Genomic DNA, 27,003 nt, shown 5'->3' on the forward strand with positions numbered 1-27,003 from the left:
CCGTACAGGTTTCTCCTCATATAGCCATAACATAAACATCCCAGTGGTAAACCTAATATAGCTCTACAGCAAACATCCTAAGAACTGGGTTCAACATACACATGCATTATGGCAGCTCAGCTCCAAATCTCTCACAATGATATTCCCTCGTGCTACGGATTTTATGAATACAGAATATACACAGTCAGAGAGAGAGAGAGAGAGAGAGAGAGAGAGCAATAAACTACTTTCCTGTGGGAAATGAAGTTGCATTTCCATGAATACTCATGCTTTTGACTTTGAAATCCTCTTCCTGCAAACCCTCACCATGCCTGAATAACAGGTACTGAGGTCACTGTGTACTAGAGAGTGAGAGCTCAGGGACTCAATATTATCTACACTGATCCCAATGCGTGTTACCACTCCGGATACAGGGCACAGACTGACAGAACAGAACCTGAGGAGAACCAGTCAGTTATTAACCCAGGGACAGAGGAGCTACTAGACTTCTGTTTGCTGACAAGTGACTGAATGAGGGCTGAAATGCACAATCTGTTCAGGTTCTGAAGAAATCCAGATGACAAATGCTACATTTTAAGCCGCCCTCTAACCTGAGAAATCATCTCTGATAGTTCAGAGAGGAAAGAATGGTTTCATGTGAGTGCTAAAGTACAGATGTGTAAATGTTATGCCAAAACTTTTCATTGTAATACAAATATAACAAACCAAACTTTCGTGATCTGAATGAATATCAAAAGCCAGCAGCAGAGTTGTTGGAATCTCTACAAGAAGGAGCAGTGGAAACTTTACTGCTTAAAGGTTTTTTCTTTCGAAAGTATGTCAAATGTATTCCAAATACTGTGTGCAATGGTTTTGTGCTATTAACTCTTTGTTCACTGAACAGTTGTACGATACTGTCTCCTGGTAACTGACCAGAAGTTGTTTCTAATACTTATATTCAGGGTTGTTCATTCAATCACTCTGCAAGACATGTAAAAGTCTTTCCACAAAGTCCCGAGAGAACTGAACTGTTGGTCTGTGTTTAAGGAAATACAGGAGCTGAAAGGGGAGTGCAATGGTGGTTGTATGCAATTTATGCCATCTTCCCTTACAGGAGCATGGCTCAAGTATATGCACACTCAACTGGATATTAGTGTAAACCTAGTGTTTGCATATTCACCCATTTGTGGCACCATCCCCTCCTCCACCAGCTGAAGTAACTGTCTGTGTTAACTTGTAATTTACCAAAAAATATCTACAGACATTTGCCTGGGGAGAGGATGCAGGTCCTGTGAGGATGACAGGAAGCTTGTAGGATGATCAGACTCTCTGGAGTCAGGCAACATTGGCCAGGCGAAGCACTTCAGCTTCCCGTGGAGGGATTCCTGGGGGTCAGAGTGTATTAATGGGAGCTTTAGTTAGGGGAAAGTTAATCGAGCCCGGTTCTGATCAAAATTGCACATGGAAATCTGGAGTGACGTGAAGTCAATTTTATTGAATTAAGAACCTGGGCCTAAGAATTTATCCCATGTACTGCAAACAGGCAGTGACATAATTTGAACTCTCAGGAGTGGAGCAAATAAAGAATATACATATAATGAGGCAATGAAACACATTTATAAATAGCTTCAGTGCAGGACAGATAAATGCAATGACTGTTTTCACCATTCACTTGCCATGTGTTTATACTCAGAAGTGGAGGGCTAGAAAGGGTGCCTGTGTGAAGGTCGCAATTGTAAAATCACTCAGTGCTCACGTAGCCTGTGGAACTCTCAGCAACAATATATCAAAGGGGCCAAGAGCTTAGCAGGATTCAAAGAGAGACGGGATGTTTATGCGGGTAACCAGAAGATCCAGTTACAGAAATGAGGATTTTTTAAGACAGAGTCTTGGAAGGGCTCTACACTTTCTTGATTCACACAACAAAATATGTCTAACTAGTTGGTGTCAGAGGGAAACTTTCCTTAGGAGCAGGTTATTCATAGCTGCCTATTGCAGGGCTTCTTCCACCTTCCACTGCAGCATCTGGAACTGGCCACTGGATAGTGGGCTAGATGGACTGCAGGTCTGATCCAGTCTGGCAGTTCCTTGGATCCTATCTTTGGATCGAAGGATATGTTTTTGCTGATCTTCATTGAGCTCCTGGGAGTCTCTAGACTTGCACTGAGAGCAGGAAGATGTCTCATTAAATATCATCTAGTCTCCTGTTCTTTTTCCTTTCAGGAAGGAAAGTTCGAAAGTCCCTGGATCTGCCCAGTACATTATGTCAGCTGTCAATGACACCAACTTCAACTCTGCAGTGTTCCTTCTCACCGGGATACCTGGGCTGGAAGACGTCTACCTGTGGATCTCTATCCCCATCTGCATAATATATGTTATTTCGATAGTAGGAAATTCAGTCATTCTGTTCATCATAAAAACAAATCCAAGCCTCCATGAGCCTATGTACATTTTCCTTTCTATGTTGGCCGTCACAGACCTTGGCTTATCGATAACTACCATACCGACAATACTGGGCATATTCTTGTTCAACTCTAGGGAGATCAGCCTAAATGCCTGTTTTGCCCAGCTGTTCTTCATCCACTCGTTTTCAAAATTTGAATCCTCCGTGCTGTTGTTGATGGCCTTTGACCGCTTCATCGCAATCTGTAACCCACTGAGATATGCTGCCATCTTAACTCCACCGAGAATAGCCAAGATGGGACTGGTGTTTGTGCTCAGAGGGGCGGCCACATCATTCCCATTCCCCTTTCTCCTGAAACGGTTTAGATACTGTCGAGACAATGTCCTCTCCCATTCCTACTGCGTGCACCAGGAGGTCATGAAGATGGCTTGTGCGGATATCACAGTCAACAGCATCTATGGCTTGTCTACTTCACTCTTAACCATGGGGTTGGACTTGCTGCTCATCTTCCTCTCTTATGTGATGATCTTCAAAACAGTGCTGAGCATCGCATCCCACGAGGAGTGCCTGAGGGCCCTGAACACCTGCATCTCCCACCTTTGCGCCGTCCTGATCTTCTACACACCAGACATCGGCCTGGTTGTGATACACAGATTTGGTAACAGCTCTTCTCACTTGCTTCAAAAGCTTCTGGGCTATTTCTACCTGTTGGTCCCACCCCTGATGAACCCAATCGTGTACAGTGTGAAAAGCAAACACCTTCGTCAGAGGATAATCAGGGCATTTGTCAAGTGAAGTGTCAGTTCATCACTTGTCTCGAGGGCTGGAGACACGGGAAACAAAAAACACAGGCACCTGTTCCATCCTGGATCCTCTTCCCCTGAGGCCCCTCCCTCTGCCCTATCTCCAGGCTGGAAGCCAGAGCCAGGCTGTGGTACGTGCTGCCAGAGAGCCAAAGCCACTGTGAGGAGCCCCAGACCCTCCACATTTTAGGCCCCTCCCCCAGGATGTACAACCCAGGGAAAGTGGAGAGTCCAGGGTTCCCCACAGCAACCTGTGCTCCTGGGGCAGCTCTTACCATGGCCCGACTCTGGCCTGGCTGGGAGGTGGAGCATCGGGGGAAGTGGAGGAGCAGGGGACAGGGCTTAGTGGGAAGAGATGGGGTAGGGGGTGGGGCTTCAGGGGAAAAAGAGGAATAGGCATGTGGGAAGCTTGATTCAATGCTGGCCCCAGCTAGGAGGGTGGTCGGGGGCTCCTGAGTTAAGGATGAGGATGCGGCTGTAGGGTAGAAGAGCTTGTGTTTTGGAGAAGACTGAATTAATGCGACCCCACTGAGGGGGCTCCTTTTTTAGGTATCCCAGACTGAGAGTTAGTCATTGCAAGAATCTTAGAGGGAAGGGCAGGGTACCTGCAGGGCTACCTCAGGCCCCAAGGGGACACTCTGGGGTGGCCCCTGTCCACAGGGATGTGGTGAGAGTGGGCTGTGCTCTTGGAAGCTGTTACCAATGGGTGGAGGTCAGCCCAGCCCCCAGGCTGCTCTATACTCCGATCTGGCAGAGGGAAAAGAGGCCAGCAAATCAAACCCCTGTAACTGGTTCCTTGCTATCCCCGCTCTCTGCAGCACACGGGGGAGCTCTGCTGGTGCGGCAGAGAATCCAGCCGGGCCTGTCACCGCTCAGATCGATGGAAGGCTGGTCCTGTGGTCTGGGCACTGCTCTGTAACTCAAGACATCTGGGTTTGATTCCCTGACATGTGTGACCATGGGCAAGCCATTGGCTGTCTCTGAGACCCTGCCCTGCCTCACAGAGGTGGCAGTAGGATACATACATACAAGGTGCTCAGATACTCTGAGACTCTAAAATCAGGGCTATGTCAGGGTTCCACAGAGCAACACCTCTGACATTGGTCTATAAAAGGCTTCTTATCACAGCCTCCTGTGACAGCTGCTTCTGAGAAGTCCTGTGACTCCATCACCATGGTGTCTGTGGCAGCAATCTGAGGGCATAGGTGAGTTTCACACCTAGGCCCTGTAAGAGGGACATGGCGAAGCACTATGGTGACTGGGCCAAGGCTCACACAGGTTTCAGCAAAGGCTGCTTCCGCAAGAAAGGGGCAAACAGATGGGAAGATGCTTTCAGGGACACTGGGAAGCTAGGCTGGGTCCCGAGAGCTCCTTGGCTTCCAAAAGGAATGTAAATTGGGTCAGCCTGTCTAACGTAGCTTGTAGTGATACTTGCTATAGATGAGTGTAGACGTGTGACGGCTGTTTGTTATTTTAAAACCATTTTCTCCAACACTTTGTGAGATATCCTAATAAAACTACTACTTTTAAGGAGGCTGAGGGTGACTGTATTGCTCTGGTCACAAACATCCGAAGGGAATGGACTGAGGTGTCCAGTTGGACCTGCTTGGTGATAAGCATTTTATATAGATGTGGTGTTGTTCCCAGCTCGAAGAGTGGGAGAATTGTGAGATTCCCCCCAAGACAGGAAAGGACTTGGTTAATAGGGTAAAGATACCTTATATCCTGGTTTTACTGTGACAATCCAAATTCTTCTTGGCCAGCATCTGTCCTTGTTGAGTGACTATAAGAATTCAGAGGAGCAACTTGTTCAAGTTGGATCCAACATAACGATCCACTCAAGACAATGATTTATAGGGAGGCTGCAACTAAACTAGAGCTGGCCAGACTAGAAGCAGAAGCAAATGAAAAAGAAACATCAGAGACTGCTCGAATTAAAAAAACAGCAGATAATCCCACTCAAGAGGCTCAGGCAGACCCTGAAATACCACATAGTGCACCAGCGGAGAGTGGTTCACAGTCAACGGAAACAACCCCAGCACCAGAGGGACCAAGCCCAAGTCCACAGTCCAAGGAGGAAATGATGTCTCCAGCATCAAGGGAACAGTTCCAGGCTGAGCAGGAAGCAGATGACAGCCTTCAGAAAGCTTGGGCAGTAGCACGGAGCACCCCACCACCTCTCAGCCCTTCTAACTGATCCTGGTTTGTTGTAGAACAAGGATTTTTATACAAGGAGACTATTTCTGGTGGGCACCAGGAAGACTGGCATCCTCAAAGACAGTTGGTAGTTCCAACTAAGTACCGGGTAAAGCTCTTGAGCTTAGCCCATGATCATCCCAGTGGCCATTCCGGGGTGAAGGGAACCAAAGACCAGTTGGGGAAGTCCTTCCACTGGGAGGGACTGGGCGAGGATGTTGCTAATTATGTCCGGTCTTGTGAGGTGTGCCAACGAGTGGGAAAGCCCCAAGACCAGGTCAAAGCCCCTTTCCAGCTACTCCCCATAATTGAGGTCCCATTTCAGCGAGTATCTGTGGATATTCTGGGTCCTTTCCCAAAGAAGACACCCAGAGGAAAGCAGTACGTACTGACTTTGATGGATTTTGCTACCCGATGGCCGGGAAGCAGTAGCTCTAAGCAACACCAGGGCTAAAAGTGTGTGCCAGGCATTAGCAGACATTTTGCCAGGGTAGGTTGGCCCTCCGACATCCTTACAGATTCGGGAACTAATTTCCTGGCAGGGACCATAAAAAACCTGTGGGAAGCTCATGGGGTGAATCACTTGGTTGCCACCCCTTACCACCATCAAACCAATGGCCTGGTGGAGAGGTTTAATGGAACTTTGGGGGCCATGATATGTAAATTTGTAAATGAACACTCCAATGATTGGGACCTAGTGTTGCAGCAGTTGCTTTTTGCCTACAGGGCTGTACCACATCCCAGTTTAGGGTTTTCACCATTTGAACTTGTGTATGGTTAAGGGGCCATTACAGTTGGTGAAGCAGCAATGGGATAAACATTCCAGAGAACGGTCCTTCAAAGTAGGACCATGTCATGGTCTTAAAGGCGCTCCAGGCCCATAAAATGGAAGCGTCGTGGGAAGGACCATTCACGGTCCAGGAGCGCCTAGGAGCTGTTAACTATCTCATAGCCTCTCCCACCTCCAATATAAAGCCTAAGGTATACCATGTTAATTCTTTGAAGCCCTTTTATTCCAGAGAATTAAAGGTTCCCAGTTTACAGTCCAGGGAACAGATGACACGGAGTGGCCTGAAGGTGTCTACTACGAAGGAAAAAGTGACGGGGGCGTGGAAGAGGTGAACCTCTCCACGACCCTTGGACATCTGCAGTGACAGCAGATCAAGGAGCTGTGCACTAGCTTTGCGCCAATGTTCTCAGCCACCCCAGGACGGACCGAACGGGCATACCACTCCATTGACACAGGTAATGCTCACCCAATTAGAACCCCACCCTACCGGGAGTCACCTCATGCCCAAACTGCTATAAACTGGGAGATCCAGGACATGCTACAGATGGGTATAATCTGCCCCTCTAAGAGTGCATGGGCATCTCCAGTGGTTCTAGTTCCCAAACCAGATGGGAAAATACGCATTTGCATGGACTACCATAAGGTAAATGCTGTAACTCGTCCCGACAACTATCCAATACCACACACAGATGCGCTATTGGAGAAATTGGGACATGCCCAATTCATCTCTACCTTAGACTTAACCAAGGGGTACTGGCAAGTACCACTAGATGAACTCACCAAGGAAAGGTCAGCCTTCGTCACCCAGGCAGGGGTGTATAAATGTAATGTGCTCCCTTTCGGGCTGCGAAATGCCCCCGCCACCTTCCAAAGACTTGTAGATGGTCTCCTAGCAGGATTGGGAGAATCTGCAGTTGCCTACCTCGATGATGTGGTAATTTTTTCTGATTCATGGGCAGAACACCTGGAGCACCTGGAAAAAGTCTTCAAGCGCATCAGGCAGGCAGGACTAACTGTTAAGGCTGAAAAGTGTCAAATAGGCCAAAACAGAGTGACTTACCTTGGGCACCAGGTGGGTCAAGGAACTATCAACCCCCTACAGGCCAAAGTGGATGCTATCCAAAAGTGGCCTGTCCCAAAGTCAAAGAAACAGGTCCAATCCTTCTTAGGCTTGGCCGGATATTATAGGTGATTTGTACCACACTACTGTCAAATCGCCGCCCCACTGACAGACCTAACCAAAAAGAAACAGCCAAATGCAGTTCAGTGGACTGATGAGTGTCAGAAGGCCTTTAACCAGCTTAAGGCGACACTCACGTCTGACCCTGTGCTAAGGGCCCCAGACTTTGATCAACCGTTCCTAGTAACCACAGATGCATCCGAGCATGGTGTGGGAGCAGTGTTAATGCAGGAAGGACCAGATCAAGAATTCCATCCTGTCGTTTTCTCAGCAAGAAACTGTCGAGAGGGAAAGCCACTGGTCAATCAGCGAAAGGGAATGCTACGCCATTGTGTACGCGCTGGAAAAGCTACGCCCATATGTTTTGGGATGGCGTTTCCAACTACAAACAGACCATGCTGCGCTACAGTGGCTTCATACTGCCAAAGGGAATAACAAAACACTTCTTTGGTGGAGTTTAGCTCTCGAAGATTTTGATTTTGAAATACAATACATTTCAGGAGCTTCTAACAAAGTGGCTGATGCACTCTCCCATGAAATCAACTGGTTAAAAATTCTTCTTGGAATGTGAGACATATTGTTAGTTTTTATATAATCAGTAGTATGTCTAAAGATGCATGTGTCTTATTAACTCTGTTTTCTCCTAGAGCTCCAGGAAGAAATCATAGCCAGTGTGGAACCGGCTGTCCAACAGTATCTGTGATTTGGGGGGCATGTCATAACTATAAAGGGAGGGGTAACAGCCCTCCTGTGTACAATACTATAAAATCCCTCCTGGCCAGAGACACCAAAATCCTTTTACCTGTAAAGGGTTAAGAAGCTCAGGTAACCTGGCTGACACTTGACCCAAAGGACCAATAAGGGGACAAGATACTTTCAAATCTTGGTGTGGGGAAGGCTTTTGTTTGTGCTCTTTGTTTTGGGGGTTGTTCGCTCTTGGGACTAAGAGGGACCAGACATCAATCCATGCTCTCCAAATCTTCTGAACAAGTCTCTCATATTTCAAACTTGTAAGTAACAGCCAGGCAAGGCGTGTTAGGTTTATCTTTGTTTTCTCAACTTGTAAACGTTCCTTTTTCTAGAGTGTTTATCTCTGTTTGCTGTAGCTTTGAACTTAAGGCTAGAGGGGGTTCCTTTGGGCTCTTTGAATTTGATTACCCTGTAAAGTTATTTTCCATCCTGATTTTACAGAGATGATTTTTGCCTTTCTTTAATTAAAAGCCTTCTTTTTAAGAACCTGATTGATTTTTCATTGTTTTATGATCCAAGGGGGTTGGATCTGGACTCCCCAGGAATTGGTGGCGGGAAAGGAGGGAGAATGGTTAATTTCTCCTTGTTTTAAGATCCAAGGGTTTGGAACGGTGTTCACCAGGGAATTGGTGGAGAAATCTCTCAAGGCTACCCAGGGAAGGGTTATAGTACTTGGGAGGGAGATATTCTGGAGGGGTGGTAGACAGAGTTTCCCAAATAATTCATAAATAATTTGGGTGGTGACAGCAAAAGCAGATCTAAGCTGGTAGTTAAGCTTAGAGGTTCTCATGCAGGTCCTCCACATCTGTACCCTAGAGTTCAGAGTGGGGAAGGAACCTTGACAGGGTAAAAACTTTACTGTGCACATTTTACCCACAAAAATGAATAAGTTTCAAAGCAGATTCCTCCAGACACATCCAATCCTCAGACGGCACTGTGCATTTGACTCTATGGGGTGCTGTGTATTTTGATGAATTTCTGTTAAGTTTGCACAGCACGATACAACGTTGTTGCCATCTGTATGTGAATCCATTTGCTACCGTGTGGTGTGCACATTACATTGTAAGCAGGGACCACAATCGCAGTTTTGTTTTGCTCTTATTACAGTAGATCGCTGGATCATTTGTGCAACAGAAAGAAAAGCACAACTGATTCAAGTGAAGCCCTGCCCCCCGCATGTATCAGTATATGTATTTGTGTGTGTGGGGGGCGTCTACTCTTACAGACACAAAGAAGTGGGGGCACAATCAAAAAGTTTGAGAATCACCGATCTACTCTGACCTCCTCTTTATCACAGGCTGCAGAATTTCACCCATTTACCCCTGTATTGAACCCAATGACCTTGTTTGACTAACTCATAACCTGTGTTCATCCAAAGCGTATCTTCCAGGAAGGCATCCAGTCTTGGTTTAGAGATAGCAGGAGAATCCACCACCTCCCTTGGGAGTTTGTTCCAGCGGTTAGTCACCCTTACTGTTAAAAATGTATACCTCATGTCCAAATTTAGTTTGTCTGGTTTCAGTTTCAAGCCATTGGCTCTTATTATACCTTTCCATGCTTGATAAAAGATCCCATTAGTAGTTGGTATTTTGTCCCTGTGAAGGTGCTTGTACACGGTTATCAAGTCAGCTCTCAGCCTTACTTTTAATAAGCTAAGCGTACTCAGCCCTTGATGTCTCCACTGTCAGGCATTTTCTCCAGCTCTTCAGTCATTTTTTGTGGTTCTTTTCTGCACCCACTCCAATTTTTCAATCTAGGCACCGGACCTGGATGCAGTATTCCAGCATTGGTCTCACCAATGTCATATACAGACGTGAGATCACCTCCCTAGTTCTAGTCACTACACGCCTGTTTATACAGCCAAGAGTATGTTGTAAACAAGAGAGGAGAAGAAAGACGTGGGTGTATTAGTCAGCACAGGCCCTGAGGTTACTGCGGCGGGTGGGCCGGGAGCCCCAGGTCCTTTTAAATTACTGGGCCCTGGGGCAGCTGCCCCCCACGCCCCCCCGCATAGGCAGCCCTGACAGTAGTGTCTTTAAAGCTCTGTTTGCTTTGGCCTCCCTCTCAACAGACCTGTGTGGGGGGGGGGGGGGGGGGAGGGGTGCAAAAGGGGCAGCGATGTTGAAGGGTTGCCATGTCAGCACTTGAACGTCGTCTGTGTACAGTCCCGTACCGGCGGCCACTACTCACCAGTACGCCATACCGGCACGTACCGGCCCACTTTCTCCTCTGGTGATGATCAAGGGCATATAGTGTACTTGGACTTTCAGAAAGCTTTTGACAAGGTCCCTCATGAAAGGCTCTTGAGAAAAGTAAGCTGTCATGGGGTAAGGGCCGGCTCCAGAGTTTTTGCTGCCCCAAGCGGCGGAAAAAAAAAGAAGTCACGATCGAGATTGGCGGCAGCTCCACCACGCCACTTTCTTCTTCGGCGGCAATTCCGAGAGTGAGGAAGGGACCCGCTGCCGAATTGCCGCTGAAGAGCCCAATGTGCCACCCAAGGATGTGCCACCCCTTCCCCTTGGCCGCCCCAAGCACTTGCTTGCTGGGCTGGTGCCTGGAGCCGGCCCTGCATGGGGTAAGAAGGAAGGTTCTCTCCTAAATCAATGACTGGTTAAAAGATTGGAAACAAAGGGTAGCAATAAATGAGTAATAAAAGTTTTCAGAATGGAGAGAGGTAAAAAGTGGTGTCCCTCAGGGGTCTCTACTGGGCCCAGTCCTATTCAACAGATTCATAAATGATCTGGAAAAAGGGTTAAACAGAGAGCTGCCAAATGTACAGATGATAGAAAACTACTCAATATACATAAGTACAAAGCAGATTACGAAGAGTTACAAAGAGACCTCACAAAATGGGTTAACTGGGTAACAAAATGGCAGATGAAATTCAGTGCTGAGAAATGCAAAGTAATGCACATTGGAAAATATAAACCCAACTGTACATACAAAATGATGGGAATTAAATTAGCTGTTAGCACTCAAGAAAGAGATCTTGGAGTCATTGTGGATAGTTCTCTGAAAACATCCACTCAGTGTACTGCAGCTCACATCTTGAATACTGATGGCAGTTCTTGTCGCCCTATCACATAAAAGAGACATTTGAATTTGAAGAACTACAGAGAAGGGCGACAAAAATGTATGGAACTGCTTCCATATGAAGAGAGATTAAAAAGATTGGGATTATTCAGCTTGGAAAAGAGACAACACATGGGGATATAATAGAGGTGTATAAAATCATGAGTAATGTGGAGGAAGTCTATAAGGAAGTGTTATTTACCCCTTCACAAGAGCCAGGCATCACCCATGAAATTAAGAGGCATCAGGTTCAAAACAAAAAAGAAAGTATTTTTTCACACAACGTACAGTCAACCTGTGGAACTCACTGCCAAAGGATGTTGTGAAGGCCAAAAGTATAACTGGTCCAAATAAGAACTAAAGAAGTTCCTGAAGGAGAGCTCCATTGTTGGCTAGTACCCAGGATGGTCAGGGATGCAGCCCCATGCGCTGGGTGTCTCTAAACCTCAGACTGCCAGAAGCTGAGAGCAAATGAGAGGGGATGGATCACTCGATAATTGCCATTTTGTTCATTCCCTCTGAAGTATCTGCATGGGCCATTGTCACAAGACAGGACACTAGTCTAGATGGACCAAATATGGTCGTTCTTATGTTCACAAATTGTTCCACTGATAGATGGGCTGCTGCAGAGAGCCCATTTCCATAGGCTCCCTCTGTGTTAGAGCTGGCGTAGCCAGGGCCGGTGCAAGGAAGTTTCGCGTCCTAGGGGAATCTTCCACCTTGGGTCACCCCTCCACCCAGCTAACCCCGCTCCCTGCTCCCCCGTGGCAGCTAACCACGCCCACCCGTCCCCCCCACCAGAGAGCCCCCCCCATGGCAGCTAACCCCGCCCGCCCCCCCCCCACCTGCGGAGCCCACCGACCCCCCCACCCGGGGAGCCCCCGCCCACAGCAGCTACCCCCCTTCTGCAGCTAACCCCACCCAGGGAGCCCCCCTCCACGGCAGCTAACCCCGCCCGCCGCCAACCCTGACCGGGGAGACCCCCCCATGGCAGCTAACCCCGCCCGGGGAGCCCCCCCCCCGCGGAAGCTGAGCCTTCTCTATTGGGGTGTCGCAGGAGGACTGTCCGTGGGGCCGTCTGTCCCTGTTGGGCTCACGCCATCCGAACTTATTGACTGTGCAGCAAGGTCAGATGCTGAGCGGCGTAATAGGGGAATTGTTTGCCGCCCCCTGTAAGCATATGCTAGGTGCATAGGGTTTGCACTTGTATTGAGGAGTTGTTACTGCCTCAAGAGGGGTTTTTACTGCCTCAAGTGATGCATCGAGGTACTTGGGAATAGTACCTGGAGGTACTCAGGAGTAGTACCTGGTATAAGGCCTTGGTATGTTGGTGTGTGTAGTCTGTGTGTGTGTGTGTGTGTACACAGTGTGAATTGAGTGTTACCGGAAGACGCCCAGAGTACTCTGCGAAGTCTTTTGGCTCGTGACCAGAACTACTCTAACGCAAGCCCGGTAACTAGAGGATCTTTTAGGAGATCCGACCCATGTAGGTTGACTCGGCCTGGCATCGTCCGGCGAGAAGGCTACCTGGGTCTAGGAGTGTGTGCACCCATCTTCCCTCCCCTTTTTCCTCTCCGTGTGAGCCACTGACAGTCTGACCATCTCACTGGATGCAACAGAGTAAGCGGCGCTTTCTCTCTGAGATTAGCCGACGCTCTTTGCTGAAGGGAGGTGTAGGGGGTCATGGCTATCCTCGTTAGTCACTCCTGTGTGAATACCCTGTAGGGAGAGTCCTTAGTTTATGAGCCGCTAGCGCGGACAGGGTATCCTTCCCCTTTTTGAGTGTGTGATTGGAAAATGGGTGGGGGACAGTCTAAGTCTTCCCTTTCACCCCCTAAGGGTACCACAGCTTATTTCATGTACGTACATTATGGTCCGAAAACCTGCAGGTATGTAGCTAGTTGGAATCTTTACACGCGTGCAAATCCATCTAAACAATGTCCACTAGAAGGTACCTTTGATTTAGACAAACTTAAATACCTTAAAGAAACTCTGGCTTCACCAAAAGCCTCTGATACACAGTGGGAGCAATTTGTCTGTTGGTGGGAGGAAGCAACAAAGAGACTCCACGAGTCTCGAGTGCGGAGTCTAAAAGACTCCCAGGAAAAGTTAAAAGCTCAAGTGCAACATTTACAGCTTAAATGCAAGGCATCCGGCTGTTTACCCCCTAGAGCGATTCCTTCTGCTCCTGTGTATCCTAATCCCGTTCAAGCAATTCCTTCTGCTCCCCTTTATCCCCAATTAGTTAGATCTGACAGTGAGAAGGAAACTGCTGAGGATATTTTAGATTTCTTCAGTAACATTCAGCAGCAGCAGCAGCCCGTGCTGCCTCCTCCCCCTGCACAGCCTGGGTCTGCTAACGAATCTCACCCGGCAGTGCCAGTTTCACCACCGCATGTATCAGCTGCACACATTGTTCTCTCTTCCCCTGGGAGAGAAGCCTCCTCTTCACCACAAAGAGGTGATTCTGAGCCTCCCAGTAGCTCCCCTGATTCTAATCCCTCTGAGGAAAGTACCCGTTATCTTACTAGAAGTGTGGCACATGCACTCCAGGTTCCTTTAAGAGGCCTGGAACTATTTCTCAAATGCGTACTTTTCTTGGCATGACTGGGTACTGTAGACAATGGATTTTAGGCTATGCAACAATGATTAAACCCTTACAGGATCTGACTAAGTCAGGTACCCCTGAGCCTCTTCCTTGGTCTCCAGAGGCTGAACAAGCTTTTGTTGCTGTCAAGCAAAGTCTGTCCAGTGCACCAGCCCTGGGACTTCCTGATTATGCTAAACCATTCACTCTTTTCTGTCATGAGCGTAATGGGTTTGCTTTGGCTGTATTAACGCAAAAGCACGGAGACAAACACCGTCCCATTGCTTATTACAGTACTGCCCTAGACGCTGTGGCAGCTGGATTTCCCCCTTGCCTGCGTGCTGTAGCTGCAGCAGCTCTTGCTGTTCAGGTATCTGAATCTATTGTCTTAGGATCTCCTTTGATTGTCGCTGTTCCTCATGCTGTGGCTGCTCTCTTGTTAAAATCTAAGACACAGCCTCTATCCACTTCTCGTCTTACAAAATATGAGCTTGTCTTGTTGTCTTCATCTCATATTACTTTGGCTCGTTGCCCTGTTCTAAATCCTGCCTCCTTGTTGCCTGGGCCCGAAGACGGAGACCCACATGACTGTGTGTCTGTGACATCGGTTCTCTCTCGTCCAAGAGATGATTTACTAGATGTGCCTTTGCAAAATCCTGATCTTATTTACTTTGTAGATGGTTCGTGCTTGCGAGATTCTAAGGGCAAATTGGTTGCTGGTTATGCTGTATGTTCTGCACATGCTGTTATTGAAAGTGCTTTTCTTCCTTCTGTGTTTTCTGCTCAAGTGGCCGAACTTGTGGCTTTAACTCGAGCCTGCATTCTCGCTCAGGATCAAGCAGTTACAATCTATACAGACTCTCGTTATGCTTTTGGAGTGGTACATGATTATGGGTTGCTCTGGAAGTATAGAGGTTTTCTTACATCCACTGGTTCTCCTATTAAGAACAGTCTGTATGTCCTCTGCTCTTTTAGATGCTCTTTTATTGCCCAAAGCTATAGCTGTCGTGAAATGTACAGCTCACCAGACCCCTCATGATGAAGTTACCCGTGGAAATGCTTTGGCAGACTCTGCAGCCAAAGCAGCGGCCCTTTCTGCACCTCAGGCTGAATATACTTGTGCTTTGATTGAACAGCCTCCACTAGCCTTCCTTGAGGATCTGGCCAAGATCCAGGAAGCTGCACCGGCAGCTGAGAAACGTTTTTGGAGTGCTAATGGCTGTATTCTACACCCTGATCATCTTTGGCGTGCCCCAGCTGGTCGCCTGGTTTCACCGAAGATGCTAATGCCCTATCTTGCTCGTGTATACCACGGAATGGCTCACGTGAGCAAAGGGGGGATGGTTGCTGCAGTTAACCGAGATTGGTGTGCATTCGGGTTCCCAGTCATTGCACATCACTACTGTCAACAAGGTGTGATTTGTCAGCAGCATAACATTGGTAAAGCTGTTAAAGTTAGGCAGGCAGCTCACCCTCCCCCTTGGGGACCTTTTGCAAATATTCAGATTGATTTTATTCAACTGTCTAAATGTTGTGGCTATGAATATGTATTGGTTTTGGTGGATGTATTTTCAAATTGGGTTGAAGCTTTTCCTTGCAGGAAAGCAGATGCCAGGACTGTTGTGAAACTTCTGCTTAAAGATTTTGTACCACGATTTGGCATCCCTGTGAGTATCAACAGTGACCGTGGAACTCATTTTACTGGACAGATTGTAAAGGAGTTATGTGCAGCTTTGCAGACTCAACACAACCTTCACTGTCCCCACCATCCGCAGTCTGCTGGGACAGTGGAACGCCAGAATGGAATTCTGAAAAATAAACTGGCCAAGATTTGTGCTGAAACAAACTTGAAGTGGCCAGATGCCCTTCCTCTGGCACTAATGAGTATGAGGGCCACTCCCAATCGAAAGACTGGACTCAGCCCTCATGAGATTCTGACAGGGCGCCCGATGAGACTACCAACTGCGCCCCCACTGACCCTAGCTCAGATGGACATTCATTTAATGGATGACACAATGCTTAAGTATTGTCAGGCACTAATGAAATGTGTTAAGTCTTTCTATACACAGGTGAAAGAAGCACTACCCAAGGATCCTGTGCAGCCCTGCCACTCGCTGGAACCAGGAGACTGGGTCTACATAAAGGTCCATCAGCGAAAGACTGCCCTGGCTCCACGCTGGAAAGGTCCTTTCCAAGTCCTGTTAACTACCAACACTGCTGTGAAGTGCCAAGGACTGCCCACCTGGACCCATGCTTCGCACTGCAAAAAGACCCCTCCGCCTGGAGAGGATTCTCCAACTGCTGATCAGCCTGTTTCTCCTGCTAGCTCTGCTGTGCCTCCTGGACAGCAGGGAAAGAGGACAAGGTGAAGTGCTAGTAACCTCTCCCTTGTCCACTGACAGATCTACTGTGCCTTTGAATTCTTTTACAGGAATCACACCAATACAGGGTGAAGTGCTAGTAACCTCTCCCCTGTATTAGGGTGAATCACAACTGTTTTTGAAGAAGAAAAGAAGAAACACTCGCTCTGCTGAAACCACCAAAGTCCAGAACTTTCTAACTACAAAAGACATTAAGAACTGGCCCTGGTGGAAGAAACGAAGTATTGTTTATTGGCAAGGAGGGAACTGTGGGGAACGTTCCTGGGAATGTGGGGTCCAGTGGTGGGGGGGATTCTTTCCAGGATCAGGGCTTTGTGCTTATGGACAGGTACCTTCAGGATGCACTGCCCTCCCTAATTGGCTTTCAGATGATGAATATCAAAAACGCCTTGCCACCACAAAGACTACACCTACCACTAGTCCCTTGACCCTTGCCACCACCACTGTAACTTATCCAGATACAAACAGTACTACACATTCCAATGAAACTCATTGGGCCAACTAGAGAAGGCCATAGGCCTTGTTTCTGGAGCACAACTAACCCAGGTACAGGCTGGAGTTGGTGAGTTACATGTTATCTCCGCCCTTAGTTCTATGACCCAGAAGCTACTGACAGAGATGGTATTGAATATCACTGAGGCTGGGAAGGCATTGCAGTGGGATCTAGCATGCTCAGAGATTCAGGATTTCTTGAATGACCAGCTAATGGCCATTCGGAATGATCTAGAGCACCAGGCTTGGCCCACTGCCCTTACAGACACGTCAGAAGTACCATCTGATCTGTGGCCATGGAGACATACTTGGAAACTTTCTGGGTGGAAGTGTGGACGTTCTCAGTGCTCCTTCCAAGCATATGGACCGGTACAGGGGGTGTGGGCTCCCACATACCGAATCCTGCCGGGTCCATGGGGAGGATGCATATGGGATTGGGTAATTCATCGAGACATCTGGGAAATTAGACCACCTGGTATGCCCAATCGATTCTTAGTTAGTGCTCCTGGGATTACACCTGACATTTGGATGGGGTTAGGTAACCTGTGGACATTCTGGCCATTAGAACCCCCACAGCTTCAGTGTACACGTAAACTGAAGCCAGGAGAAGTTGTCACTGTCTATGACTACGTTTGCTGGGAGGGTAGGGGACAAGGAACTACCCTGACAGGACACTTACTCTTCCAAGCTAATGATAGCTGTGTGTATGTTAATGACACCATATCACAAGACATACATTTTAATCTCACTACCACTGCAGGCAATCATATCATTTACTGGCCTGCAGATAGAGTTTTTCAAGTAGCCCTTAGGTTCCAGATACCCTTTAATTGGACTAGCTTACTATCGGATAGATTTCAAAATTTGCTTTCATTGTTACCTGAGATTCAGAAAATCTCTGAGGTACAAGGGCAAATTCACATGCTTCAAAATGTATATCAAGTAGAAAAGTATGCCTTTCACACTGCTTATAGAGTATCTACCTTATGTACTAAATATGATGTATTGTGCTTTATGACAAAGGCTGTACAACAACCCCATTATAGTATTGCTACGGGAATGTTATTGCTTGTATTGTTATTAGTTAGTTTAGGATTATGTTATTGTTGTTGTAAAAGACGTAATAATAGTAATACCTTTCATGTTCATGCTAATCATGCATTATCATTGCATCCAATCAAAACCCCTAAGGTTGAAGCATCTGATTTAGAATCTGAAGTCCAGGACTTGATGCAAATAGAGATTTGAGAATGTTTGTTGTACTAGAAGTACAAAAGGGGGGGTTGTGGAAGCAGAGAAAAGAACTGACAGAAGGGAACTGCAATGCATGACGGTTGTTAGCAAGAGTCAGGCTTCGTTAGCAAGAGACAGTCTTTGTTAGCAAGAGTCAAGCTAGCTGTGACCCTGATAACCCTGATAACGCGAGATTTGTAGAAGCGAGGATTGTGTGAGACGGGTGAGAAAGAGCTGTGTAAGAAGTCATTGTGACCTCAGTATAGATAAGGTGTAGAAGACCTTGTGTAGATAAGGTATAGAAACTAATTGTATGTAGGCAAGAGTCAAAACAAGTGAGGAAATGAGATATCAAGATGGCCTATGTATAAACAAAACACTGCTGTCCCTCATTATTTCTGTAATGAAAGGTATAAATGTTTGCTGTAATTAGTTACCAGAGAGAGACCTGCTTAGCTCTCTCCCTCTGCACATGTGAGAGTTAATAAAGCTCTGACTTGCTATACCTAAACAAAATAGTGAGAACTCAGTTTTTCTCCGACATACTGAAGAGGTAGTTGTTCGTTAAAATGCTAATGAACCGTCACACCGAGGGGAAGAGGTAATTCCTTGGGCTGGTAAGACACACAAAACAGCTGTGAAAGAGCTGCTTGGAGAAGACACATCTCTTATCCCAGAGAGCACAGATCACAAGCCGCTAGGAAAGGGGGGTGGGGGTGGGCAGGGTCCGAGTGCTGGGAATGGGGATCCAAAGAAAGAGGGAGAGAGGGGTGTTGGTGGATTTTTTGCATGGGTATAACCCTGGGATTGGAAGCAGCTCCACAGAGGTCCTCTTACATCCTTATCTCACCAGACCCCGGAATAACAATACCCCAAACATAACCTTTGACTGAGATCTCTACTGAAAGGGACACCGAGGGGAAAGGAAACCCAGTAACTAATCACATGCTAAGGTTAAGGGAGGAGTTGAACGACACAAATGGTATTGAACAAACAAACTGCCCAAGCAGAAGACGTAGTAAACTAAAAACACTTAGCTCTGGTCTACACTGTGGGGGGGTGTGGATCTAATATACGCAACTTCAGCTACGAGAATAGCATAGCTGAAGTCAACGTATCTTAGATTGACTTACCTCACGTCCTCACGGCGCGGGATCGACTGCTGCCGCTCCCCTGTCGACTCCGCTTCCACCTCTCGCAGTGTGGAGTACTGGAATCGATGGCAGAGAGATCGGGGATTGATTTAATCACGTCTATAATAGATGCGATAAATCGACCCCAGATAGATCGATCACTACCCACTGATCCGGAGAAATCCCTACCTGTGATAAAAGATTTGGTGGTGTTATTCAATCTTATTTGCAAAGACTGATTATCCTCTCCATATTGAGGGAGGGGCAGACTGGGTAATAAATTACACTGGTCAGGCTTCTGACCATGGCATGATGATACACCTCTGGGGTCCTAGGCTGGAGAACCAGGGTAAATTAGCAGGAGCCTCTCTTGTTGGTTCATGAGTGGCTAGTGAATGCAGTCATGTCCCTGTCCGTGTATGGCTGTGTAAGTGCAAGAGCTGGAGATGATTGCAGCATGTCATAGCATCACAGTATGAGATGGATCCCAGATCGGTATGCCAGAGTGGTCAGTGGTCCCCCAGTTCAAGGTGGCACCCCAGGGAAATCCATCACATCTACCCAAAGAACAGGCCCTGCTACAGCATGAGTCCATTTCCTTCTTTTCATGCGCTCAGTTAGTGATGAAGAAACCCTGGTTACAGTAGGCAAGTCAGGACTCCTGGGTTTTGTCTGTCATTCTCTGTGCGACCGTGGCAAGTTCACATTTTCTTTGCCTCAGTTTACCTATCTGTATAATGGGGATATGTTCATAGTGACTTTCCTTTCTAAGTATTTTGAAGATCCTTCAATGAAAGGTGCATGGTATGATGACAGTTACTGAGGAGAATTACTGGTCTCTGAGCCCTTAGCGATAGCTCCATGTGCCTGCAGAAAGTGCTCGTGTCTCCCCTCAGGCATCTTTCTCATAAGAACATAAGAATGGCCACACTGGGTCAGATCAAAGGTCCATCTAGACCAGTATCCTGTCTTCCGACAGTAGCCAGTGCCAAGTGCCCCAAGGGAATGAACAGACCATGTAATCACCAAGTGATCCATCCCCCATCGCCCAGTCCCAACTTCTGGGAAAGAGAGACTAGGAACACCATCCCAGTCCATCCTGGTTAATAGCGAGGGATGGATCTATCCTTCATGAACTTATCTAGTTCTTTTTTGCAATCAAATCCCTAGATCTGTTTTAGAGATTAAGCAGAATTACAAGGGGGACAGTAGAATATCCTACATCTGCCTAGTTACTCACACCTTACTTTGAAGCATGTGGAGCCAGGCCCTGTCAGAGACAGGATCCTGGGCTAGGGACACATCCATGCATGTTTAGGAACCCAAAGCGTCCTGACTATCACAGGTGCTGAGCATCCACAAGGCCATAGAATCATAGGAGATTAGGGTTGGAAGAGACCTAGGTATTATAACTAATTCTCTTACTCATCCACTATAATTGTTAAATATACACAAATTCACAGAGCAGCCAATTCCTCTGTGACTCATCACAGAGCCCAAAAGTTCTCATCTCCCTTTGGGAAGGTCCCTTAATTACTGTTTACTCCTAAAGCTGGATAAAGAGCACAGAATCACAGACATGGAATGAGAGTCATTGGCTAGAGTGTCTCCAGTGTCCAGCCTGTTTACATCCAGATGCCGCTTCGCCCCTAGAGGCTGAGCGAATGACCCTGGGATTGCACAGAGCTCTGTTATAAACAGTGCTCACCACTGTATCAACTCTCGGCGTGGGATGTTGCTGCCGATGCTGGGGTGAGAGATGTGTGGGACACAGCTACCTGAGGGGGATTCCCAGGGAAGATACTTCCGTCTCAGACTTCACAGGTACCCATCTGTCACTGAAGAGCTCACCTGCTTCACAAGCCTAGTGCAACAACATCCGCACGGTGGGATAGAGAATAGGTCTGTGGTCCTTTCTGCTCTGCAGAGCCGTTAAACATCCCAAGGCACTTTTCACAGGTAATGAGCATGCGCCAGTATCATGGGCCAAAATGTCCCTTTCTGCTGATGGCATCTAGCCCCAAGGCAGCTGCATTTCAGTGGCACAGTGCATCCTTGAGCATGAAAGGTGTTACTAGATGTACAATACAAAGGCCAAAGTCTGAGGCCCCGGCCCATAGTTTAATCAGGCCCCTCCGAGGCTAAACTTTTCTTGGAGAAAGAACTGAATAAAAACCTCAGTAGCCAGCTGTGTGTTCATGCACAGAGACTGTCACCTCCTCCTCTTGCATCTCAGAGCTCTGGCTGGTTATGGCGGGGGGGGGGGGGGTCGCTAGGGGAGGCTATTTCCTGACTTTTATCTGCTGGAAAGCATGGAGGTTCTAATGGTCCTCACTGGAACAATTATAAGAATTTTTCAACATGGGCAAGACATCTTCTCTCCTAGCTTCGTTTGAGAATGCAGCTGAACTGTTAGGTCTGAAACTTTGAAAATACAATTCAGCTGGAAGCAGACACCCAGCATGGGAAATTTCAGTCCAAACACTTCAAGTTTGGTAAGCAACTGAAAATGAGGTTCCTTAATTGAAAGTGACAGACAGCCTAACTAACGGTGGTGCCACCAGCACCACCTACAATGGCCAATGCATTTGTAAATTCCATTCAGCTAAACGCTTTGCTCCAATAATGTCTCTGGCAAGGAGTTCCACAGGCCAAATATGGATTATGTAAACAATTTCCTTTTCTCAGTGTTATATGTTCAGATTTTCAATGTAATCGAATGTAGTTGAATATTCCCTTGTTCATGTTTTGTGAGACACAGTAAATATAAATGCCTGATCTACCTTCTTTATTGATAGATTCATAGGATATAAGGGCCCATTATATCATCCAGCCTCACCTCCTGTATGACACAGGCCATTACATTTCACACAGTTACCCCTGTATTGAGCTCCATAAGTTGTGTTTGACTAAGACCTGATCTAAAGTAGGATTTTACATCATGGAATCATAAAGCCACAGGGTGAGAAGGGACCACAAGGGTCATCTAGTGTAACCCCTGCCGAGATGCAGGATGTGATCTGTCTAAACCATCCCTGACAAGTGACTATCCAGCCTCCTTTGGAAAACCTCCAGCTAAGGAGCTTCCACAACTTCTCGAGGTGTCTGCTCCATTGTTCTCCTGTTATTACAGTTAAGAATTGTTTCCTGAGATTTCATCTAAATCTGCTGTGCTGCAGTTTGACCCATCACCTCTTGTCCTGCCCTCAGTGGCAAGAGAGAACATTTTTTCTCCAACTTTTTTGTGGCAGCCTTTCAAGTATCTGAAGGCTGCTGGCATGTCCCCCATTTATCTCCTCTTTTCCAAACGAAACATACCCAGTTGCTTCAGCCTTTGCTCTATGGCTCGTATTCCAGCCCTTGGATTCTCTTTGTCTCTCAACTCTGGATCCTTTCCAGTTTCTCTACGTCCTTCCTATGGATCGGTGACCACGACTGGACACCGCACTCCGACTGTAGCCTAAGCAGTGCCGAGCAGAGCGCTATAATCACCTCCTGTGACTTGCATGCTGTGCCTGTGTTAATGCAACCAGCCCGACATTTGCATCTTTTTTTGCAAAAGTAAATACATCCACCCCCCTGTATAGACAGCAGGAGGTTTAATGAAGAATTCTTCCATGGACCTAGCTCCCTCCTCTCGGGGAGGTGGATTACCTGCACTTACGGGAGAACTCCAGTCATCGGTGTCAGTAGTGTCTACACTGAAGTGCTACAGCAGTGACACTGTAACATTTTAAGTGTAGATGAGCCCTTAAGCAGATCTTCCAGAAAAGCATCCAGTCTGGATCTGCAGACATGGGGAATTGTAGAATCCACCCACTTCCCTTTGCAGTTTGTCCCAATGATTAATCACCCTCAGTGCTAAACATTTGGCCTTTTTTACAGCTGGAATTTCACTGGCTTCAGTTTCCAACTACTGGGTCTGGCTCTGCTTTTCTCTGCTAGATTACAGAGCCCATTATTACCCACAGTTTTCTACCCACGGAAGTCTCCTCTTGATTGTCGTTTTGATAAGATAAATAGATGAAGCTCTTTAAGTTTCTCTCTGTTGGGCATTTTCTGCAGCCTCTAAACATTTTTGTGGCCCTTTTCTGCACCTTCTCCAATTTTTCAACACCCTTTTTGGAATGTGGACCCCAGGACTGGACGCAGTCAGTTTCACCAGTGCCATGTGCAGAGGTAAAATCCTTCCCCTGCTCCAACTCACCACTCCCCTGTTTATGCATCCAAGGATCACATCAGTCCTCTTGGCCACAGCATCGCACTGGGAGCTCACAATGAGCTGGGTGTCCAGAATGACCCCTAAAGCCTTTTCAGAGTCCCTGCGTTCCATAATACAGTGCCCTAGTCTCTGGGATGGGTCTGCATTCCCTGTTCCAAGAGGATCACTTTGCATTTCTCTGTATTAAAACATTTTGTTTGCATGGGCCCAGTTCACCAAATGCTCCAGATCAATCAGTGTGCCTGCCCTGGCCTCCTCACTGTAATAATCACTCCGTCAATCTCTGGGTCATCCTAAACTTTTATTTGCAGTGATCAGAATCATAGAATATCAATGTTGGAAGGGACCTCAGGAGGTCATGTAGTCCAACCCACTGCTCAAAGCAGAACCAATCCCCAGACAGATTTTTGCCCCAGATCCCTAAATGGCCCCCTCAAGGATTAAACTCACAACCATGGGTTTAAGCAGGCCAATGCTCAAACCACTGAGCTCTCCCTCTCCCCCATTTTCCATTCCCTTCTAAACCATAGATGAAAATATTGAACAGTATTGGGCCTAGAATTGATTCTTGCAGAACCCCACTAGAATCAGCCGCATTTACTGACAGTGGCCCATTGACAACAGCTTTCTGGGATCCTTCAGTTAGCCAGATTTTAGTCCATTTTACATGTGCTCTACTGATATTGTAGACTGTTCATATTTTTTTCTGAATGTTTTCCCCTACTAAATGAAGTGCCTCAGATAATCAAACTTTATTGCATCTGTGTGATTTCCTTGATCAACCAAACTTGTACCCTCATTAAAGGATGAAATCAGGTTTCTTTGACAAGACCTCTTTTCCATAAACACTCTTGTTGCCTGGCATTAATTATATTCCTAGACTTTTTTTTAATCTAATCCCATACCAGCTTTTCCATTGTTTCCTAACCTTGTCAGATGTTTTTTTTAAATATTTCCCTTTCTTTTTTAACATAATTTACTTTTAACGCAGTACTGTCCTGTAGTTCCCTTTTTTTGTTGTTGGTTTTGTTTTGTTTTGTTTGGCTCTGCTGCTGTCTGATTGCGTACTTCTGGTTCCAAATGAGATGTGTGGTTGATCGGTCAGTTCATAACCCTGATGTTTGTAACTCTAAGGTTCTATTGTAGATGCTGTTTATTATCCTCTTTGACCGCTAATCACATCTTAGGTGATATGAGTACATTATACCGCTTCTTTCCAAATGTAGAACAAAAAATAAGTATTGAACACATCTACCTTTCCTGCAACATTAGCAAGTTTCCTTTCTCTCTCTAGGAATTGCCCTAAACCTTTTCTCAGATTTCTTTTGTTCTTAATGTACTTAATAACCTCCTTTTTGTGATCCTTAGCCCTGCCAAGCATGGGTTTATCCCTGATGTCTCTAACGTCCTTTATCACTGTTCATAAGTTGTATTGCTTGCTATCTATGTCTCTGTTTCCCATGTGTTATATATTGCTTTCCCCACCCCTAATAGCTGCCTTCAGTTTGTCACTAAACCAGGTTTTTAGACAGAGTTGTCCACTTCCTTGACTTTGGAATTGTGACTTTCTAGTTATGTAATAAATGCTTCCAATAAAATTTCCTCTTTTCCTTCCCAGTTTTCTGTCTAATGTTTTCCTCCCAATCCATTTTTCTAATAATTTGCCTCATATTTGGGGAAGCACTAAGTGTCTACGGATATTACTGGTTGGGAACTGTTCTCTGTTTGTCCATTTGGACATAATCACTTCTATTGTTTATTTTCCTCTCCTCTATCCTATACCCCCTTTTTGTCTTTTCTCTAAACTAAACAGTCCCAGACTTTCAGTCTGCCCACATTCCACAGCCTCCCCCATTCTGAAAGCCTGTCTCGGAAATCCCCTTTCTTTCTGCTGTATCCTTTATAGAGACTGAGTGACCACAACTGTGTGTCCAGAGCCGGTTATACTCCATCCCATTTCTTAGATCTGAGAACATTGTCTTTCTTTTACCAGTACTGCAAATGAACAGGTGTTTCTGTGGAGCTTCTATCAATGACGCCCAGGACTTTTCCCTGGTGCTTGGTCTAGCTGGGATGTTTCCCCCAGTACATGTATTGGCAAAGCTTTGTTTTTTTTTCCACTATCAGATTTTGAGCAACCGGTTAAATAGGGAACTCCCTGCAGCATGGGATCTCTAGCCTGGTATTCATTCATTAAGGAACAATTATGGATACTAGTATCCACACTCTGGGTTCTGCTGGTGCCCACTAAGGATTCCCACACCACAATATGTAGGAATTACTGACACATGGAGCACCATAAAATATGGAATTGGCATTAGTAGGGTCAGTGTTTCATAATTCATTTATCTGATGAGAACGGCCTCCAGTAGTGCATATAGTGTCTCATACTAACATTTGTCTCTCCATCCAGGCATTTCTAGTGCAACCATCACCCTAGACCCTGGGCACATACAGGAAGTCAGGGGAACGTACGGTACATGCAGGAGACACCGTTCTGCCTCAGAGTTGGACACCTTCTCCCCTACTCCATGTCAAATTCTAACACAACCGACTTCACCAACCCCTCCACCTTCATCCTGTTGGGCATTCCTGGCCTGGAGGCGGCCCATGTCTGGATCTCCATCCCCTTCTGCACCATATATGTCATAGCCATCTTGGGGAACTTCACCATCCTGTTCATCGTGAAGATGGAGCCGAGCCTCCATGTGCCCATGTACTATTTCCTCTGCATGCTGGCTGTCACCGACCTGGTCCTGTCTACATCCATCCTGCCCAAAACGCTGAGCATTTTCTGGTTCAATTCCAGGGAAATAGCTTTCAGAGCCTGCCTCACCCAGATGTACTTCCTTTACTGCTTTTTAGTGATGGAGTCTGGGTTCTTCATGGCCATGGCTTTGGATCGTTACGTGGCCATCTGCCATCCCCTGAGACATTCCACCACCTTGAGAAACTCCGTGGTGGCCAATATCGGCCTAGCTGTGGTACTGCGTGGTGGCATCATCATACTACCCTCTTTCCTCCTGGTAAGTCAGTGGCCATTTTGCAGAACCAACATCATTCCCCACACGCACTGCGAACACATGGCTGTGATGAAGCTGGGCTGTGGTGACATACACGTCACTAGTTACTATGGCCTATTTTTGCTATTCTTTGTGATCGGTGTGGATGTGTTTTTTATCACTCTGTCCTATATCCAGATCCTCAGGGCCATCTTCAGCCTCCCCACAAAGGACGCCCGGCTCAAGACTTTTGGGACCTGCGGCTCCCACCTCTGTGCCATCTTAGTCTTTTACATCCCAAATCTCTTCTCCTCTCTCACGTACCGTTTTGGCCACAATGTGCCTCTACATTTCCACGTTCTCATTGGCAACATGTACCTCCTGGTGCCCCCCATGCTAAACCCCATCATCTACGGTGTGAGGACCAAACAGATCCAGGACAGGCTTCTCCGGCTCATTACTCATAAAGAGACTACATTTTTCTCTTGCTGCTCTGGCTCTCAGACCAAGTTCCGTGCAGATCTGGGTGGTGAGTTGGTGCTGGGTCAGTGAGAGACATTAAATCATTTCCTGACATTAGTGTGCTTGTCAGTGTGACAAACCGGGGAATGGGTCTGTGTACAACTCATTAACTCATAGAGTTGCCACCTTGCTAATTTCTGGTAACTGGACCCCTGATGTCCTGCCCCCCGCCCTGCCTCTCCCTCCAATGCCCAGATTCTGCTCCACATCTCATCTCAAGGCTCCACCCACTTCTGCGCTTTTCCCTGCAAGGCGCT

The 27,003-nt window shown here is 46.8% G+C and overlaps 2 protein-coding genes across 2 annotated transcripts; both read left to right on the top strand.

Moving 5' to 3' along the window:
* The first annotated feature begins 2,242 nt into the window (after positions 1-2,242).
* Positions 2,243-3,178, top strand: LOC112061090 (olfactory receptor 51G2-like). Its single transcript, XM_024113653.2, has one exon. It carries the CDS (start codon positions 2,243-2,245, stop codon positions 3,176-3,178), a length of 936 nt encoding a protein of 311 aa, XP_023969421.2.
* A 22,524-nt stretch (positions 3,179-25,702) lies between these two features.
* LOC135981528 (olfactory receptor 52R1-like) lies at positions 25,703-26,776 on the top strand. Its single transcript, XM_065584325.1, has one exon. The coding sequence runs from the start codon at positions 25,703-25,705 to the stop codon at positions 26,774-26,776; it is 1,074 nt and encodes a 357-aa protein (XP_065440397.1).
* The last annotated feature ends 227 nt before the right edge of the window (positions 26,777-27,003 follow it).

This window comes from Chrysemys picta, chromosome 1, assembly GCF_011386835.1.
Source record: "Chrysemys picta bellii isolate R12L10 chromosome 1, ASM1138683v2, whole genome shotgun sequence".
NCBI classification, from domain to species: Eukaryota; Metazoa; Chordata; order Testudines; family Emydidae; genus Chrysemys; species Chrysemys picta.